Raw genomic sequence first — 20,240 nt, forward strand, 5'->3', positions numbered from 1 at the left:
CCCAGAGCTGCCCAGTGCCACATGCTGCCCCTCGCAGGGGTGCACTTCAAAGCACAAATGCTCCTTCCTGGGATTTCTTTTGCTCCGTTTTTTTTCAAGCGTGCTTTTCCCTCACCGCCCAGCTTCCCACGTATGAGCGTCTCTTAAAAAAACCCAACTTTTCCACAAGAAAATGAGAACTGTGGAGGGGGCACGGCCGCTGCCAACACCGGGGGGGGCACAGGGGCCGGCTGTCGGGGGATGCACACACCGAAGGGCTGCAGTGACACACGGAGGGCGGCCCCCGCTCGCCAGCACGGCCCGGAACAGCCTCCCTTAAGCCCCCTCGGGCCGGCAGAGCGGGGCGGCAGCCGGGACAGGAAAGCGGGGCGGGAAGCGGCGCCGGAAGAGCAAAGCGCGGCTTGTCCTCCCGCCGAGCCCGGCCGAGGGCGGCGGGGGCGCGGCCCAGGCACTCACCGAGCGCAGCTCCAGCTGCAGGACACACCGCAGCGCTTTCCGCGGCATGGGCGGGCGGGCGGCGGGGCCCGCCGGGCCCGGGCCGCTGGGGCTCAGCCGACGCCGTTGTCACGGCAACCGGGGCGCGTCCGGCCCGCGGGCACCGCTCCGCCCTGCGCCCGGATCCCGCTCCGCCCTCCCCCGGGGCGGCTTCGCCTCCTTCCCGCACCTCCCTCCTTCCCGCACCGCCCCTCGCCGCCGCCATCGCTTCCGCCATGCCGGGCGCGGCGGGGCAGGCGCCTCTGCAGACACCCTGCCCGCAGTGCCGGGCTCCGTCCTGTCCCCGTCCCCTCCCAGCCGTGTAGCCCCCTCGGTACACAGGCAGGGCCTCCTGCCCTCGCAGAATCACGGAATCAGTTTGTTTGGAAAAGACCTCTTTGAATTCTCCGAGTCCAACCTATGACCGAGCACCACCATGTCAACCAGACCATGGCACTCAGTGCCACGTCCAGTCTTTCCTTAAACACCTCCTGGGAGAGTGATTCCCCCACCTCCCTGGGCAGCCCATTCCGATGTTTAATCACCTTTTCTGTGAAGAAATTTCTCCGAATGTCCAATCTAAACCTCCCCTTGTGCAATTTAAGAGTATATCCTCCCGTCCTGTCGCTAATCCTGTCCCTCTTCCCTACTCATCCCACAATCTCCTCGGGTGCTCCTGCCTGCTCCATCCCTTCCCCTCGCGGGCGGGCCCGTGCTGGCACTGTCCGCAGGGACTGTGGTGCTGATGGGGAACTGCTGGGGTGTATCGAAAGCATAAATAATAGATAAAATATAATTTCCAGTTTCTCTGCCTTCTGAAGGGCCAGGCAGTGACAGTGATGGGTGCTGTGTTGGGTGATGGAGAGCTGGTGTGAAAGCTGAAGCATCCAGCGTGGGGCAGGGCACCAGACAGGTCACAGACGAGGACGGCGCTGCCGTGGGGCATCCAGGAGGAGTGTGAAGCTCGGGATGTGTCAGATCCATCCAGCTTCTTGGGCCTCCTGCAGAAAGGAGACAAGAGAGCCTTCCCATCAACAAAGGGGTCACAACCAAGTTTTGTACAGCTCTAGGGCTGAATAGCTAAAAAGCACTAAATTGCCACGTTGTCACGTTTTCTTTATTTCTTTTTTATTTCTTTTTTTTTATTATTATTTTTTCTTCTTGTAACACAATTCACCTGCATCCTGTTTTAGGAATCTGGGCCCTTTTGACTCGAGTATCCTGTTTTAATGTCCTCTGTGGGTGAGACATGGTGCACGTGGTATATTCTGACTGGTCCCATGTTCAGAGACTTGTCTGCACGCTCATATCTGAAACTGTCTGTCCATGCTCATCTTTCTGCTTTCATTACTGCAAAAAATTAAAATTTATGCCACTGATCTTGATCACCATTTTGATCATATCAAAGATATTCCCCAGTGTCTTTGCTGCTAAGTTGTTTTCAGAGTATTTACAATCACGTACAACACCAAAATAGTCTGACTTTATGTCTTGGCAACTGCAAGTCATTTCAGCCTCAGACTGTGAAGGGATTTAAGCCTTTAAATATTCTTTCCAAATTCACAAGTACAGTTGTAGAGCAGGAAATTTTAATTGCCTCCAAAAGAGACCAGTGGCTCAAATGTGTCCTTCAGCTTTCTTTATTTTAATTTTACAATTTCAAAGAAAAATCATGCTAAGTGATCTGGAAAGAAACAGCATTCTCAAAATGTTTTGATTTCTTTTATTTTTTTTTTATTTAAGGAAACTGCAAAGAACATAATATGCCAGAGCAGACAAAAATGAAATCTATAGATAGACTAAATATCACTGCTAATACTTGATATCAGACTTTTACAGTAAATAAATTACTGGAAATGCAGGCCTTGGTTTCAGTAATGTGACTTCTGTAACAGCTGTGAGGGTTTGGTTTTTTTTGATTGGTTTTGGGTTTTATGTGGTTTTGGGTTTTTTTGTCTGAGCAAAGGATTTTGTATTTAAGGCCTGGAAAAGCCTCATTTTTGAACTGTAGACTTCTAGTACATATATTAAGGAGGAGTTGACACTTGGATAAAATCATTTTCTAGGCATTATCAGTCTCAAGGTTATGAATAGCACTCCAGAGTTAATGAGAAGAAAATTCTCACAGATCCATAGCCTCAGATGGTAGCAGTATTAAAATGGTTTATTGCTTATTTTCAGCTACCTTTCATATACATGCTTTTTGGAGGGATAAATAATGTGTTAAAGATTGTGAAGTATGAGATATTATGGTAAGTGTGGCCATATAAGAACAGAAGATAGATAAATGCTGAAATCAAAAATGGCATCACATTTGTGATGAGAATTTAATATCTATGTGCAGTGCCCTGGAACAGAAGTACTTTATAGCCCTTGAAAAAGGAGCATGAGGCAGGACAAAAAGCTTCTCTGAAGTGATAAGGCAGTGATGAATTTCAGTGCTTTTCCCTGGTAAACCCTCTGGTCTGCAGAGTTTCTGCTACTTCACCTCTCTGGGCCTTGGGAAGAAAGGCAGCTACTGCAGTGTTTTCCTGTCCAGCCCTTTCTGCAGCACTGCGAGACCCATCTGGATCTTCTTGTTTTTGTTAAATTCATGTTTTAGGCTTACATTTGCACTGCAGGAACAATAACGCAGGAATCTGGGGGACAATGAGGGAAAACCCTGACTTTCAGTTAAAATCCATTCCCAATAAGGAAAACTGATAGCCAAAGCAGCAAAAAAGGTGCATGCTAGTGTAATAGACCTGAGGTTTTAACTGTGGTAAAGTTCCCCTGCTGTGATAGCACATGAATTCCTTTGCTTTTACAGCAGTAAATCTTCTTGTAACGCTACTTATACTTAGTCCTGTGTATTAAAGAGCTCGAATGACAGTTCTGCATTGTGTTAATTTTTTTTTGTAATCTCCTGCAATTATAAGCAACATCTTTTCCTGTCCTCTGGGCCCTCCAACATGGCTGCTATGGAAGAACTGTGATGTCACAAAAATGTTCAATTTTGCTCTTATTTCTACTATTACAAACTAGGAGTAACTGTCAGAAGAGTGATGATGCACTGGTTTAAGATAATTCTCATAAGATTTATACTATATTGTTGCAGGGCTCATGATGGTCAGGCTTCAGTGCACTGAAATATGTTACAAAATAAGTAAAGTGGGAAAAACAGGAAGAGTCAAGTTTGCAAACAGTGGGTATTCCACAATTCAAAATCTAAAAAATACTGGGGATTAGACAGCATTGGATCAGATAAGGCTGGAGATCAGAGAGCAGGTCTAACATCACCAGTTTTGTCAGAGGCTCACTTTAAGCTAAGAAGCCAGGAACGTTTTTTCCTTAAACTTAGGAAGCATTACGCTGGGTGCAAAGTGGTATTGCACAATCATTCTGGCAATCAGAATGAAGGAAATAAAGGAGCTTTCCACATTTTTCCACCCTCTACTGCAGTTCTTAGGAGTGTTGTCAGAGATCCATTTCGGCCTACTTTAAGCCCCTGATGTTGACCAAGCAGTTAGAGGAGATGTCTGTCTTAGTGCACATCGAGACCATTATTTAGATATCATCACCAAGCACGATTGACTTGTCATTAATAACTGTGGAGAATTCCAAGAAGACATCTGCTCAAATAACAGCAATAAATTATGAGATATGGTAAGGTTTCCACGTTAAAAAGGCAAACAAACAAAACATTAGGACATTTTACTTTGGAGAGTAGAAAAATAAGATGTAATACAAAGGAGGTACATAAGGGATTGAATGACATGTAGAAATGGGTACTTCTGTTTGCCCATGCCTATTTATCCTTTCAAAGGACACAGGCAACGAAATTAAAAGACAACACAATCAAGACTGATAGAAGAAAGTACTTTAGATAGTGGAACTCGTTACCACAAGATACATTCAACAGTGTTCAAAGCAGAATTGCAGTGCTTTGGGGACCCCACCGGACGACACCCACATGTGTTACTTATTTTGATCTTCTGACTCGCTGCTAGGTTAAATGTGCAATTCACAAAAGTCATTCCCTGTGCAAAGAATGGTAGTCAAGGAAAACAGCCAGCAGAAGTTTAGACTCAACAATGCCAGAGCACTATAGAGCAGAGCTGGAAGAATTTTGTAATGTGAGAGATTCTAATAGGATCTAAGGGGACTGAAGTGAATTGCATTACTGCAGACAGTAATGTAATGGGGAGGTAGTGTGTTAGATTATTGATGAAGACAGAGGATGGAGATTACCTGAGGGTGTCAGCACACTCTTCACAAAATACATTTTCATCTAATCTTTCTACTTTAAAGCAGGAAAAAAAGTTGCCCAGAAGTTAGCATTCATTAATATCTATTGCTTTAGAAAAAGGCCACAATGATTTTGTCGATCCTGTCTTATTGAGCATCTTGCTCTTTCTTGAAGTGCAAAGACACAACTGGGCAGAGCTCTTGGCTTCCTTGATGAATCTACAGGTTGCTACAGGCAATAGGGCACCTGCTCATGTTGTTACATAGGCAAGGCAGTGACCTTTCTTCCCTGTGCCCTCCCAGTCTCACTAGTGCCTGTTGAAGAGCATTTTCATTACATATCTGAAAACACTCAGGGCCTCTCTAATATTTCACCATGACTCAGCCACTGCAGAGCAATTCCTCCATATTGCTGCTAAGTCAATACTCGCTTTGGTGGATGTTACCATTAGCTTTGCTCATTCTTGATGTATATCATGCCTGCAACAAAAAAATAAGCAGGCTATCTAAAGACATGGAAGTTTTCATAACATGTAAGCTGTTTTCCAGGTCTGCTAAATTCTTTCTTGACTGGCTGTAGCTAAAGAAATCAAACCTGATTTGATTACAGCCACTAGAGGAATATTCCAGATCTTGAATTCAGTTGTAGTAATTGGAAACCTGTGTTGTAAAGGAATAATCTAAATTCATCTAAGAGATAACTTCCATAAATAAAGTCTTATGAATTCAGAAATGGCACAGATTCAATCAGCCAAGACAGCATTAGCTTTGTACCCCTACCCCTAGAATGTTCCAAGGCTCTCCCTTACTCGGTTCAAAAGAGGTAACGTTTTCCTTGGTGCTTTACATTTAAAATAAATTGTCTTAGATGGAGACATTGCCCTAGCAAAGTTTTTGCCTGAAACAAAATTCTTCTAACCAAGTTATAAACCTCTGAAAATAGGGCTTTATAATGGGACTGCTGATAGACCCTTAACAATAGCGTTGTGAATGGCGCTGCTATAATTAATGATACTTCAGAAAGATTTATGGTCCTTAGAAAGAGATAAAACAGAAATATCATTGCTTCTTTGCCTCCCATCATTTTATCCTCTATGAAATTTTATGTGAAATAAGTCAAATGAAAAATGTAAGCTCTTAATCTTTTCCCAGAGTCCTGTCTCTCATTTGATGAACACTTTCACAGAATAAATTAGAGCTTTTTATTCCTTATGTATGTACAGCTTTGTATTTAAAAAGCAAAGAAAAGAATATTGTTGGCTTGGCAAAGCAACTCAAGACGATGGTCATGGAGGAAGCAAAAATTACCAACTATTTTTGTCTATTCTTTTGCCATCCCAGAAAAAATAACTCTTGTCCTGCAGTAGTTCAGAGCAGCTGGCTTGGAAGTGTACAGAAGTGCACCCATATTCTGCATTGGAGAACCTCTGCTGTTGGAAAGTCAGCCACAATGGCTCTGGCTGCAGCAGCAAGAGCACAATGGCCTGCTCAGAAAGCCAGAATCTGTGGCTTGATTACAGAAGATAATGTTTGTGTTCCAAAATGCAGGATACTATATGGATCTTTAATTTAACTGGGAAAGGCATAGCCAGAAGCAGTGGCTGGAAGCTGAAGCTATAAAAAATTGAATCAGATATTTGGCATTATATTATAACAGAGAAAAGGAGTAACCACTGGAACAGGCTATCAAAGGGAAAGTGAGTTCTCCATTTTCTGACAATACCAAAAGAAAATGAGGAGCTCACTAAAGAAATGTTTTTGTCAAAACAAAACATATTTTAGTCAAACAATAAGAGTGACAACGGTATTTAATGGTCCATGATGTACAGGAGGCTGACCTGACGGTCTAACAGTACGCTCTGTCAGTGAACATTGTGACTCTGTAAAGCATGTTGAAAAATAATGGTAAAGCACTGCTTACTGAGCAGAGAACAGAGGAGAGGGCTCTGAACAGTTTGCCTTGGAGCTTGGGCACTGCAGCAGCTGGCATTGCCAAAGGAGGTGCTGGGAGGGCAGCAGGGAGTGTTGGCTTCTGAGGCCCGGAGAGCAAAGGCCCAACGCGGCTCAGAGCTTGACAGAGTTGTCTTAACTGAGCTGCTTCTGTGTGCAGCAGAGTCTGCAGGGGAACAGCTTCACCTTTGGGCAGCCAGGATGAGGCAGCAGCTGGATAGGGACTGAGAAATCACAGTTTTGGCATAGGCCACCTGAAATGGCAGTTAAAGCTCAAAATCCATCACATCCAGATAAGAGTCCTAGACTGTGGCTTCTGTTGGCCTCATCCAGCTCAGATGGCATCTAGTCCCTTGTTTTTCAAAAGCCTCTGCAGTGTGTCAGGAATTTTGTCCCTCTGCCCATTAAAGTGTCAGTGTTTGAGCATCTTCACTATTATTTTGATTGACTGCAGTGAAGTCACTAGAGAACCTCAAGGACTTTCTGGCTGGCTTGTTTTCCTGTTATAAATTTTAACTTTTTGTATTAGAGAACTGAAATGCTTTCTTTAATAAATGAAGTTACAGTTTCTAACAGGGAGCCCTGAGATCTATACTCAAATTCTCCATAAATTATAACATTGCTCCTTTAAAATTTCTCCAATCCATCAGGAACATACAGGGATTCTTTTTTTTTTTTTTAAATGACAAGAACTTTTGGTTTTCAATGATTCACTTTAGAGGGCAGAACATTTTTTTTTTCATTGTAAGAAGATTTGTAAAGGGGCAGGATTGTGGCTATTAATAGAGTCTTTCCTATAGAAAATCATCAAATCCTTTACAGTGCTAGGCAGATCTGGGCTAGAAAGTATAACAGGATGGTATAGAGCAGCCCAGATAGCAACAGAGAGAAAATGGAGCGGGAAGAAAGAAAAAAAAATGGAAACCCAAAATGAAGAGCAGATGCCAATTAGAATTCTTGCAGGCTGCAGCAAGGAGTGAGCATAAGAAGCTGTAGGAAAAGAAAGGATAGAGTGGATTAGTGTTAATCAGAGACATGGGAAAGTAGGAAAGGTTTTAAATGAGCTTTTGAGTTAGCAGCTCGAAAGAGAATTCCAGATCCATCAAGTGTAGGAGCAGAAATAAAATGCAGAATACCAGAAGATACATCTGAGTCCTGAGCAATTAACTTCTACTTCTGAAGGTAATAAGACATTTTTTGGAAGTGGAATCTTTTCTCTCTCTCTCTCTCCAGCACTATTTTCCTTATCCCAGTGAAAGAGTGCATTTAGTATGATAAGAAAGGGACTCCTACCTGATTTCTTTTTCACTGTCCTAATGGGATATACATACAGCACCTTGTTAGAGGAAAATTAAGCACTAAGGAACTAGAACTTGCCCAGTCTCTGGCAATAAATTTGCACAAGCACATAGTGCAGGAGAATTGCCTCCAAAGTTGGATAAGTCATACCAAGTAAGAAGCTGGCACAGTGTGGGACAGTGTTCGCATTACAGTCATGAGTTGTCTGAAGATGTTGGGGGTAAAGGTGAGTTCCAAAATCCACTAAAACCATCATTGAATTTAATAAACATTAGAGTAGGATGGCTGGACTGTGAGAGAAGGTGTTCTCCTTAAAGCTCTGAGATATGAAATATCCCTTAATATTTCTAGGCTGCCTATTTAACTACCTGTAAAATGAGGACAGTAACACTTACTCACTAAAAAAAAAAAAAAAGAGAGAAGGTAAAAAAAAAGAGGAAAAAGAGAAACTCCACCGATTATCTGTTCTTAGAGGCTGTACGATGGTATAATTAACAATCCTATTTCTGGCTTTGGTTTTATCTGCAATCTAAGAAAGACTACCTCTGTGTTTGTGTTTCTTTTACATATGAATCATCCTTAAAGCTTAATGAGGAAACTAATGCTATGTGAGAAGGTTGTTTTCTCACTAGTTAAATATTTACTTTTTAAAAGCTCTATGTATTCTTAGAGTATTATTAATTTATTATTTGCTAAACAAAATCTTATCTAGTCCCTCTTTATTTCCTCACCTGACATAATTTTAAGCAACTGCAGTCAGTGTCTTAGTTCCAACCATCAGTTCTGGATCTCTGCACCACTGAATCACCAGCAGAACAAACTTCATCCAGACAAAGCACAGACATGTACATCAAACCAGCCAGAGCTCCTGACATGGAGTTTGTGCCAGCTTAGTGCCTTAACGTTGGCTTTGCACTGGCTGCCAAAGGATAGAGGATGCTGGATCCAGTGTAACATTAGACTAGCACAGAGAGTCAGTCCATGCCTAATGTAGCACAAAAGCTGCCAGCACCATGACAAACCTTCCATGTTTTTTTTGATCAAATTTAAAACAGCAGAATGAGCATATATGAGATCAGTGCTTTACATCACATTGCCACAGTACTTTGGATCCAACTCTAAGGGTCCTAAAGTCACAGCCTGGTCACACCCAAGCATGAAGTCAATTTTTGCTCTCTAGTGACAAGGTGATAAAACACCATTGAATTCAAACAAAAACCTAAAAGTCATGTCCATTTTCGATGCACTGGGATATATTATGGTGATGAAAGCAAGTCTGGCATGGTAGACGATGAATCCTACATTACAACCTCAAACCAAGCCACCCTGTGTGTGGCGACCAGGGGAAAAGATGAGCTCTCAGGGAACAGAAACCCAAAAGTTTGCTCGAGTTTCTTGCTCCATGCACGTGCCAGTTTTTCTAGTCGGATGTAACTCTCTTTTAATGACTAAAGCTACACAAAAAAACTACCCTCTGAAAATAGGGCTTTGTGACAGAAACGCCTACACAGCTGTAACAGCCACTTCTCAAATGTGCCGCTGCTTATGAACCACAAGAATAATATGGCAAAATGTGCCGACTTTTGCAGTTTTCCCCTCTTTTGTTGAAACTAATGAGTCACGATTAGAGTAATGCTTTTCTGTGACTCCGAAACCATTTTGCTTAATGAGGTACTAAGTCTTTATAATTAGGCCCAGAAGGGAACTGGGACATGGCCCCTTAAGAGCAATAATTATTTCGGTTATTTATGGTAATAAAAAATTGAAAATAGGAATTCTTCCTCAGAATGCAACTATTTATTCTTTTACATATTGCCTAATAGGCAATTACCCTATTAAGGCAACGTTTTGTTGCTAAAGACATTAATTGAAATGTAAATTAAATGTAAATCAGCTAATTAAATTGATATGCAATGAACTTGTCATGCAGGCCTTTGAGATCAGATGCATTTTGCTAATAAACAAGTGTTATACTGGTGCCATTGCTCACTGGAGTTAAGGTTGTTTAACGTGTTGCGCCGATAACACTTTCCTGTCCCAAATTCAAAGGTTTGGATTGTGTTGTTAGAGCCCAGAATGAAGCTGGCACTGAGAGTTTCCAGATTTATTCCATCCAATTATTTCCTGATCAACTTCATTGCAAGGCAAGGTGTTCTCCTGGTGAGTGCTGCACATCCCATTGGGGTGTGATCCAAGCTCTGTCTATTCCTTCTGCTCCCCAAAAATGACAAAACACTTTGTAAAACCCCTTCCCAAGACAAATGCTGCTGTATTAGAAGGCTTCTGGAAGGGTTAATGTTATTTCCTTCTCCATGAGCTGTGGCCAGTTCAGCAAAGGTAACGAACCCTCCCAGCAGTGGGAGGATAACTCTACACATTCCTGAAGTAAAAATAAGATGAGAAATGAAGCAATCAGAATTTGCTTGGTGATTATGTTGATGATGTACAAGGTAAACATCAAAGTCAACACCATCAAGTCATTACAACAGCAGGAGAGTAAGTCAGAATAACCTGTACTGGCCATAACATACACATAACCTTCATCACTGAAGTGTGGGCTTGTGTCAAACTGTAAATTAAAGGGAAAGAATAGGAAACTATCACTTCTTCTATGAAACAATCCATTTTCCTGCAGCTGCAATTTGAGCCGGACCTACTAAAATTGCTGGCATATATTCAGGTCCTGTATTGAAGGTATTTTGGAGGACAAAAGCCCCTCTCCTGCCAGATACATGGACAAAACTCACTGCCTCCAATTAAACAACAGTAAAGCAAACATCACACATTTTGCTTTTGAAAAAACTCAGGTCAGCACCTTATAAAACCTACCATCTACTTCCATTCACATCATGCAGACATTTTGTGTGCACAGTCACAAAGCTCAAGAATATGTGGCAAAAAGGGCTGTGGAAGCAAGAGAATAGAAATGCAGCTTTGAATTGTAGAAATGCTTTAGCAGAAAGTTTTCCTGGATCCATCATGCCATAGCTATACCTGAGCGTTCATGAATAATTGTTCTGTCTTGAGTAAGTCTGATGCTGCATTTATAACTTCTTCTACCCAGAGAACCTTCAACCCTGCCATCCTTTGGGGCCTGGGGGTATTTAATAAACATGTCAACTACCACTCTTTAGCTTGAATGCAGCATCTTGTTTTGTCCTACTGAAGAACACTCCAGTTTGAAGTTTACAGAGCAATTAAAGACCCTCATGGGGACCCTGATATTGTCAGCATATGTAGATTAGTAATTGTCAAGTTTCTCCCTAAGGCTGAAGAGCTCTTAGTCAAATTCCAGAGATCATCAAGTATTCAGATTTCAGTGGGCTTTGTGTCATACACAACATAGTGGAATAATTAAACTACAATGTTTCTTTTCTAATAAACTTTTGGATCTGTCTATGTTTCTATTAATTTTTTTTTAATTAGCTATGATCACAAAATAAAAAAAGAACATCAGTCTAAAGCTGCAACTTTGCTGCTTCCAAAAAGACACCCTGGGAGTAGCATTCTCTTCTAAACTGTTGGGGTTTGGGGACCACACTTACTGCTGTGACTTGCAGAGGCCTGATGGAGCACAATACTCAGCAGATTGAAGGCACAATCCCTTCTCTGACTTATTTTCAGTTGACGTGGGCACGGGCCACGATGCTGCCATCTTGATTTGTGTCTTTGTTGACCTGTTGGCTTGGATTCTAGCCCAAATTTTAGTCTATTCTTAACTAGTTTTGATGTCTTTGAATGTTGATATAGATAAACATGAGGAGGGGAGGGGAGGAGGGGGAAGAGGAGGGGAGTAGGTAACTGCTCTAATATGGTAACACAAGGAAACAAGAACTGGATGAAGCTTTCATGCATTAAGACTGGCCTGTGCACATTCTGCCAGCTGGATCCTCTGCTGTGGTTCCCACATCCATTGTGCTGTGATCACAGGGCTTGGAAGGGGCAAAGTGTTGGTCACTGTCCTGCATCCCTTGTTTGAGTCCGGCTCCATTGACCTGTGTCTGTCTGTGGACAAAGCCTGTGGCAAGGAGGAAGTTGTTACAAATCTCTGTGATGCTTTTGACCTACAAACTGAGATTTTAAAGCCACATGGGATCTGAAAGTTTAATTCCTGGTAAAATGAAAAAGAATTGGACTTGGAAATTGTGTAGGCAGCTTTAATAATCTTCATTACTGCATGTTACATAAAAGAGCTAAGTTATTGCTCAGGAGGAGTAGATCTTAATTTCCACACTGTTCACATTTTCTAGGTAGCAGAGGACAAACTGATTGTGCTTGGAAATGGACAGAAATCTTATGTTAACCCCAGACTGCCCATGCACACACGTGTGTGTTTTGCGCAAACTCTCAGACAGATGTGCCCAAATGAGCAATGTTCTCTTCTCAAACTGGTCAAGTGAGTAAGAAATCCTAAAAGTATTTGTGCGTCCAGGGGGAAACTATTTATTACCTCCATCACAGCACTTGAACAGCACTTCTTCCTCTGTAAATCCCATCTTATTTGACACAACTTACCTCAAGTGCTGAATACAGGCAGCTCTGAAGGCTGAGATCTGTCAGTAGGCCCAGAAAAACAGCTGAAGTATCCCCTTCCCAACACAGGGCTAACCTGAAGCCAGTGGGCAATTTCAGAGTGGTTTTCTGCAGTCTCAAGCTGACTTTGAAGCAAAGCTCTATTATTTTGCCTCCAAATCTTTCACCTCCAAATCTTTCAAGTCTCCATGTCCCCAAGCCCCTTTGTGGACTAAATTCTCATTTCATGAAAATCACTTAAATTCTTCCCATTGTTGAGTAACACCCACAGATGAAGTGGCTCTTCTCCACTTGGTCTACTGTGTATGGGCAGAATGTAATGCTGCTTTCTTTTCAGAGGCCTGTTTTTATGCTAGGCTATGAAAACTGGATCCAAACAGCACGAACAAAATTGGGCCTTAAATAGTAGCCCAAAAGGAGATCTCAAGAGTCCCAATAAAAAGAAGATAAAAAATTTCCTCATATTTTTCCTACAATGATACATCTCAAAATTATTAATTTTGCTTGCCCTGTATCATTTCTTAGGCCAAGCTGCTTTTCCCGACTGAATTGCAACGTGGCGTTTGGTTCAGTGGGTTTAACTGAAGCGTGGCTATCTGGAAAAGGCAGTGCTATCTGTAATAAAGTAACTCCTTCAAATTTATTTTCTTGATCTTGTACTTTGGTTGGCCGGCCAGGGACTTAATGCCTGGAAAAGTATCTGTCACCCAGGGCCCTCATTTTAAAGGACTGTAGGTTTTTAGGGGCAGGATGGCGTCATCTCCCTGAATGGATTTTGTCAATGTATTCCTGTGAATGAGCCAGCCTGAGCCGTGTGCTAATTTCCCATCTCCTCTTTGGCTGATGACAGTCCCTGGCTCAGCGAGATTTCAGTTTTGCTCACTGGACTCTTTTTTCCCTGCCCTCCCTGAGATATATTTTCTAAGCACCAATTTCACTCCAAAATTAAAGATGAAATTTAAAGATTAGGGACTGCAGGTTTTTTTCCCAAAGGCATTTTCGGTGTCTCATGCTCATTGATTGAGTTAGGTATCTAAATCACCCAGAGCAATCTGGCCCCCATCCCAAATTATGTGATGTAAAAGGCCTATTTGACTTTTAAAGCGCTCTCCAATTTAATCGCCTGCTGTGCGATTAGTGCCACGTGTAATAAACACATTGTGTCCGGCACGTGCAGGGCAGGTGTGGGGTGATGTAATGGATCCTGCCAACTGAATATAAGTATATTGAACATAAATGCCAGAAATATCAAATACTGTGCGCACTGGTCTTAGTTCCAGTCAATTCTAATTACTTTAGTGGACTGACTCCAAATTCAGACATACCGTGGTGTAACTGAGGTCAGGGTACAGTACATGATTCTTATCTTAATACCACTGTAGTGCTGGAAAGGTCAAACTGAGCATCATTCAAGGAGAAGAGGTAAGGATTCTGTTAATTATTCTCTCCGCTCCTTGAACAAAGGAGTGAAGATTGTGCCTCTGCTGAAGAGCGTTCTGATGTTCTGCATATTTAAGTTAAAAAACAAGAAAGAGTGGAAGAACCATTCCTGCAATAATCCCGAGCCTTTCTGAACTCTACATGAAATCTTACAGCGGTTGCTCTGCCAATTTTTCAAGTTAGAACTGCACCAGAATCAAAGGCCAGGGAAGGCAGCATTCCCTCTCCAGGCAGGGGTAGTTTCCAGTTCTGACCATTAAGAAAAGCCAGTTTTGTCTCCCAGGTAACATGTTCAGAGAACATTAAACCTCCATGTTCATTTGTAGACATTCCTGATATGGGAGAAATCACTGACTCATTTGGGCACAGGACTGAGCTTCCCTTTTCACTTGCTTACCTCTATTGCACTTGAACAGCTGTAAAGCACCTCCAGATAGGAATGTTCCCTGCATGCCAGTCGTAGCATTTTGTTCCATGTTTTGCATTAGTTTTAATAACTGTTAGACAGAGAGAGTGCAAATCTGGGTTCAGAACTGATTGTAGTTGATCACTGTTCTACTGACTGTTATGTGGTGTTATCAACTGCCCTGGTTTCCAACTTAACTTCCCAGGAGCCCACACTCATGAGACAATATTTTGTTCCTTCTCCAAAGGCAATAAGCAAAGTCATTGCTAAGACCAGAGTGTGATCCCAATCTATAGCTATTCTGTTAATTTAATTTCAGATATCTCTAAAAGTGTTAACTGCTGAAAGCAGAAACATGAAAACCCTCCATAGTGAGAGCTGATTAGAATTCAGCCCATAGTATCACCCATAAATAGGAAATAAAGAAATAAAGAATACATGGCCATAAATGGCCATTGCCCGTTTCTTCTACTCCATACACAGTCCACATATTTTTTCAGCTCACCAAATGAGTAACAAGAAGATCATTCCTATTTGTTAGGACCTGGGATTTAAGCAAGTACTTAAAGGGGGGACTCTGTGCTTCTATGTCTGTAGACATGCACGCACATCTGCTCTTCTAGCTGGCTTTCAATATGTATGAGAAAAATAAGAATATTTCTTTTTTAAAAAGGTGTGCTTGTCAATAGATCAATTGAGATGCAAAATCACAGCAATATCAGCTTTAGCTAAGGAATTTTTATTATATTAGAAACATCAGTCTCTAAGCATTTGTAATAATTGTACTATTAAGAAAGAATGTTTTTGTTGGTATGTGTTGCAACTTGGCCAAATCTGAGGCCAGAACACTGGGGGAAAAAAATATCATGTGATACACAGAAACCTGACCTGTAGCTCGAAGTACTGGTGGGTAAAGACTGTTTTTACCAGCTGTGAATACGCCTCCATTAAAGCACCAGCTTGCCTGGTTCAGCTGAGCTCAGCAGAGCAGATCTGCCTGCGCCACTGTCTCCTTGGCAAAACACAGAAGCATCTTTCCTTTGCTGTGATTTGCAGTCCAAGGGCTGCATCTGTGAACAGAGTGCTGCATCCAACACCTTTGGTCTCTGCTGTCACGGGATGCTACGTGCACCAGGCATCTCTCTTGAAATACCACTTGCACAAGTGGTACAGTGGCAGTAGTGGTCCAGGAAAGGGAGGTGACACTTAAGAAATTTGGTCCCTCTGCCCCTGCCATCCTGAATGTCTTTGAGCAAATCCCTTGGTTTCTGACTGGCACAGTTCCCATAACTGTTAAACAGGGATGATGAACTACAACCCTCATTAAAAGCACTGAAGATCAAGGAGGGAAAAATGCTGCACGAGAGCTAAATTTTGATATTACTACACTGCAAAATGGTGTAATTTCTGCAAAATGGCCAGTAAAATTGTCAAAATCAGGTATAAAAAACAGGAAACAGATTCACAGAATGGATGATGTTGGAAAGGGTCTTGAGTTCGCCTCATCCATCCCTTCTGCTCAGGCTGAGTTACCTACAGTAGATTGCTTAGGGCTATGTCTGGTTGGGTTTTGAATATCTACAGGAATGGAGACTCCACAGGCCCTCTCGGCACACGGTTCCAGTGTCTGAACACCCTCACAGTTAAAAAGTATTTTCTTCTGTTCAGATGGAATTTCATGCATTTGTTTTAATTTGTGCCCATTGGCTCTTGTGCAGCGTGTGGTCCCCACACACCACTGAGGGACCAGCGAGGCCCAGACAGGGGCTGCACATGACCAGATGTGATCTGAATTTGACTGATCACCTTTTAAATCCCAGTTTCATCCCTTTTTTTCCTCTTGATCTTTCTCAACGTGAGATTTACCTACTTTTGCTTGGAGACCACTATCGGGTTGTTGAACCAGTGGGTTAAAAGCCTCACATCTCCTGGAGATGCTCTGGCACCATCCTAGGACCCAACACCCCTAGGAAGTTAGCAGAGATTGCCAAGCAATAGGGAGCCTTTTCCAGGCCAGCCTGTCGAGCTGTTAACAGTGATTATCACCACCACCACCACAAGACTGCTCTTTCAGGGGAAAAAAAACCCTCCTGCCTAAAGATGTTATCATGCATAATTCAGGGAAGAAATCCATACTGCATTTAAAAGATTACATCTTATCATCCAGGGTACTTATTAGCTTGATGATTTAAAAGTAGATGGGGATAGAGTCTTTCCTGCTGTTCTGCAGCAGTGCCTTGGTTTGGGACTGAACTGATTTTCTGGTGCCTTAACTGGCCCAGATGAGATGGGACACTCCCGATTCACGGTGAGCAGCCCTGTCCCTGCCCGGGTGCATGATCCCTGTGGGTTACACACCAGACCACCATCCAAAACACAGAAGCATCTTTCTGTTACACCAAGGTTGGTTACACCAAGGACCACTTCCTTCTTCTTGTTGGGTTTGGTTCTGTTTGTGGAAGGTGGTAACAAGGAATTACTGGTGTTTAGCTCCCCTGATTAATCCCCTCTCTAGGAATACACAGTACTCCCATCTTCAGAAGGGCACAAGAAAATGCTTTGGGGCAGGCAAGGGCAGACACCTGGATGCTGAAATAGGAGGCTGGAACAAAATTCAGGCAGATTTACCCTGGGCAGCACCAGTTACTCTGATGACTTGGTGATTTCAAAATATATATTCCCCTTCCCAGAACGTGCCCTTCTTTTAACCTGGCATGTCCCAGGCTGCATGGCACCTAGCTCAGAACAGGGCTGGGTTTCCACATGGGTGTTCCTAGGGTTCTTCTCTGTGTTGCTTTCCACACAACCTCTCTTATCTCACAGATCTCCCAGTTGTATCATGGGCATAGAACTAACTGATGACCTGGGGACTCTGATGTTTACAGCCATGTCAGGCAGAAATCCTCAGATGAAAAGTTTGGGAGGTCTCAGTGTGGCTGAACAGCATCTAGGTTCAGGAATGGGGTGTACTGAACGTGAAGTGTGAGAGTGACAGAAAAGGAAGTGTTTTGCAAAAATCCTTCTTCCATGTTTCAAGGTTGAGAGGTGTGAAATGTTGGTATTTATCAGCCATTATTAATTACTGTTTAGTCTCTGCCAACACTGCCTTGGGAGCATCTGTGATGATTAAGCCAAGCACCCATGGCCATCACTCAGCTGGCTGCTGTGGCTCAGCCATGGAGTCTCATTCACTTCCCTTGTTGGCTCTGTGACCCACTTCTCTCCTGCTTCATCTCACTTCATCTGCTTGAGTCTCAGGCCACCATGTGAGAAATGGGTGTTTCCTCACATGGAAAAAAAATTATATAAAGCAACATTAGTGTGAGGCAGAAGTCACGGGGGTTTGGATGGTAGAGATGAATCACAGAAATAAATATTCCTCCCCTTATCCTAAATCTTGCAATATCTGATCCATAGAAGAACTGAGAGTTGCAGTCAAGCTTTCCAGGATAAAGTCCTGGCTTTATTACAAATAACAGAATGCTTCTTCACCTAAAAGACCAAAGGTTTCTTTCACCCACCCCTCAATGCTGAACCACAAACTCTGCTAGACCCATGCTTCCACGCTAAAAAGGGAGAAGAGTGGGGGGATTCAAGACTCCCATCCTAAAGAGCACCTCTATGCTTTAACCAGCTTCCTGAACTAAAGTTAAGTTGTGCTTCTTCACCTTTTTTTCTCCCCTCTTCTTCCTACTTCTTAGTCAAGCCTCCTCAGACATACTCTGTATTTCCCACTTCATGACTCAAGATCAGCTGCTCAGACTCTTTGGGAGTGTGACAGGACTATGACCAACTGAGAGGGAAAAGAAATCTGCCTTAGGGGACACAGAAATTATTAAGTGCTAAGTACAACATGAATTTGCCAGAAAACAACATCCCCACCAAGAGCCTGCTGTCTCCCTGCAGGGCTGTGCTCAGCCTTCAGCCTTACCAACACCAGTGAGTGGATTTAGTGTTTCTGGCAGCATGGCTCTGGAAAAGGCATCACACAACATGGATAATGCTCAGGGCCTAAAAAAAATTACACCTCTAGAAATTTATTAATCTGGCCTTAAAATGGGCCATAAATGCTATAGAAAAATCCTCATTAATCTTAGTGGTACATACATGGAGCAACACCAAAAAATACCCCACCTTAACCTGGCACCAAAGGGAGGGGAGTACAAATCCTCAGCATTTGTTCAGGCTGCTTTGGCTGAAAGTATCAGGGGTAACAAACCTGAATGTGCAAAATGAGCAGCGGGCTCTTTATACTCAGTGTAATTTTGTGCATGTAACATGGGAATCACAGTAGGATATTGACTCCCTTATGACTGTGTGAAAGACTTCACCTCCCTATGGGATAACTTGCTCCTATACCCAGGCTATTGGTACTGCAGCTTAAGTTAGAGTTGGCTGGTTTCTGTTCCCACTGCTTACAGACAGTAAATTTCAAGCCTTACTGGAAAAGCAGCATTATTATACTTTGTAAAGTTGGATTCTTTAAAACATTTTCAGTGATAAAGAGCTTCTTAAATGAAGGACTTAATGAAAAAGAAAAAGGAATCTGATTTCAAAGTTCTTTTACATCTGTGCCCATCTCAGTCTCCCCTGTGTTCCTTCCACAGAAGGATTCAAACCTCTCCAAACTCTCTCAAAAACTTCTTGTCCTTCCATGTGTGCTGGTCTGCCACGGAGAGGTGCATGAAATGTGAAATAAATCACACCTTCCCATATTGACCAGCCCCTGACAGCCATGCTGCTGCAGTGCACTCCGTGTCAGGTGCCCTTGGATCTCTGCTCAGAGCTACCAGATGGGGAGGAACATGAGTAATGAGAGGTGCTCCTCCGTGCCCAGGCAGAACTATAGGAGGATGTATTGCATCTGACCTGTCCTTAAATCCCCTCTCATACCACAAAAGCCCAGTCCACACCACACTTACCTCCAGAGAAGGGATGAGACGATGGTGGGTTAGCTTTGCTGGGTCTGGAGTGTGTGGCTCCAGGAATTCTGGTTCCTCATGGCTGGAGACGACCTGGTTGCTCCTGCAGGTGATACGGAGGCAGTGGGCAGGCTGTGGCCATCCTCCCCTCTGAATGAGGTGTGCAGGGTACAGTGCCTTACACAGATACTCTGCCTTGGCCACAGCAACTCCATCAGTGCACATCTTCTTGTAGTCCTGGACTTGCAGTGACCCAGGGAATTGCTCTCTGCTATTAAACTGGGGCTATAGACCACTGAATACAGATACTAAAGCACAGAGAAAACCCTCATCAACTCTTGCAGAGTGCTTTGAAATCTTTTTTCTGCACAAGGACAGAGAGACTTTAAGGGGACAGAAATCATATCCTTTGCCAGCTATGGGAAATGTTTTCAGCAACCTCCAGTAGAAAAGGAAATGCAGTGAGCCCTGCGTTACCATCCAGCACCTCTGGCTGCTGAGGAACCTGGTTTAACTTATTTTTATGTGAAAAGAAAGAGTTAGATAGACACAAACACACACACATCAATATATAGAGGACACACAGATACAGACACATAATCTAGGAGGCAAGGAGAGAATCTGTACCTGCATTTGCGATATCTTCCTGCACCAGGTAAGGACGGCATCTTTTTCCTTTTAACTGGGTGCTGTACCTACATTGTTTCCTCGCAGTCTATCTTTAGGTTATAGCAGTTCACAAGGTTTTTTTCAGCAGATGTGTTATTCAATTACTTCAGGGCTTTTCCATTTGTAATATTGTGAAGCAATGATAGCCAGCAGACTTCACCTGTCTTTTAGAGATAGCCAGCCTGGTAATTTTAACTCTGCCCATTTTATCCACACCAGTAAATCTCATAACATGGTTATAGAGAGATTCCAATTTTTGTAGAACCTTCTCCTGGGAATTCCTGTATACAATATTGCCATAGTCTGTAATGGACATAACC

General features: G+C 42.8%; 1 protein-coding gene across 4 annotated transcripts in view; it reads right to left on the reverse strand.

The window, feature by feature from the left end:
- Window positions 1-20,240, reverse strand: part of SPATA6 (spermatogenesis associated 6) — a 63,274-nt gene extending 43,034 nt beyond the window's left edge. Inside the window, exon 1 of one of the 4 annotated variants that reach the window (XM_039384689.1) lies at window positions 19,252-20,240. In XM_039384689.1, coding sequence (XP_039240623.1) covers window positions 19,252-19,476 — 225 coding nt within the window. In that variant the 5' untranslated portion in view covers window positions 19,477-20,240. Of the gene's footprint in view, window positions 1-456; window positions 604-664; window positions 901-19,251 lie in introns of those variants that run through there. The other 3 variants (XM_039384690.1, XM_027747159.2, XM_027747161.2) reach the window with 3 other exon arrangements.

Source organism: Pipra filicauda, unplaced genomic scaffold, assembly GCF_003945595.2.
Source record: "Pipra filicauda isolate LSUMZ 115617 unplaced genomic scaffold, ASM394559v2 scaffold36_size6622888_pilon, whole genome shotgun sequence".
NCBI classification, from domain to species: Eukaryota; Metazoa; Chordata; class Aves; order Passeriformes; family Pipridae; genus Pipra; species Pipra filicauda.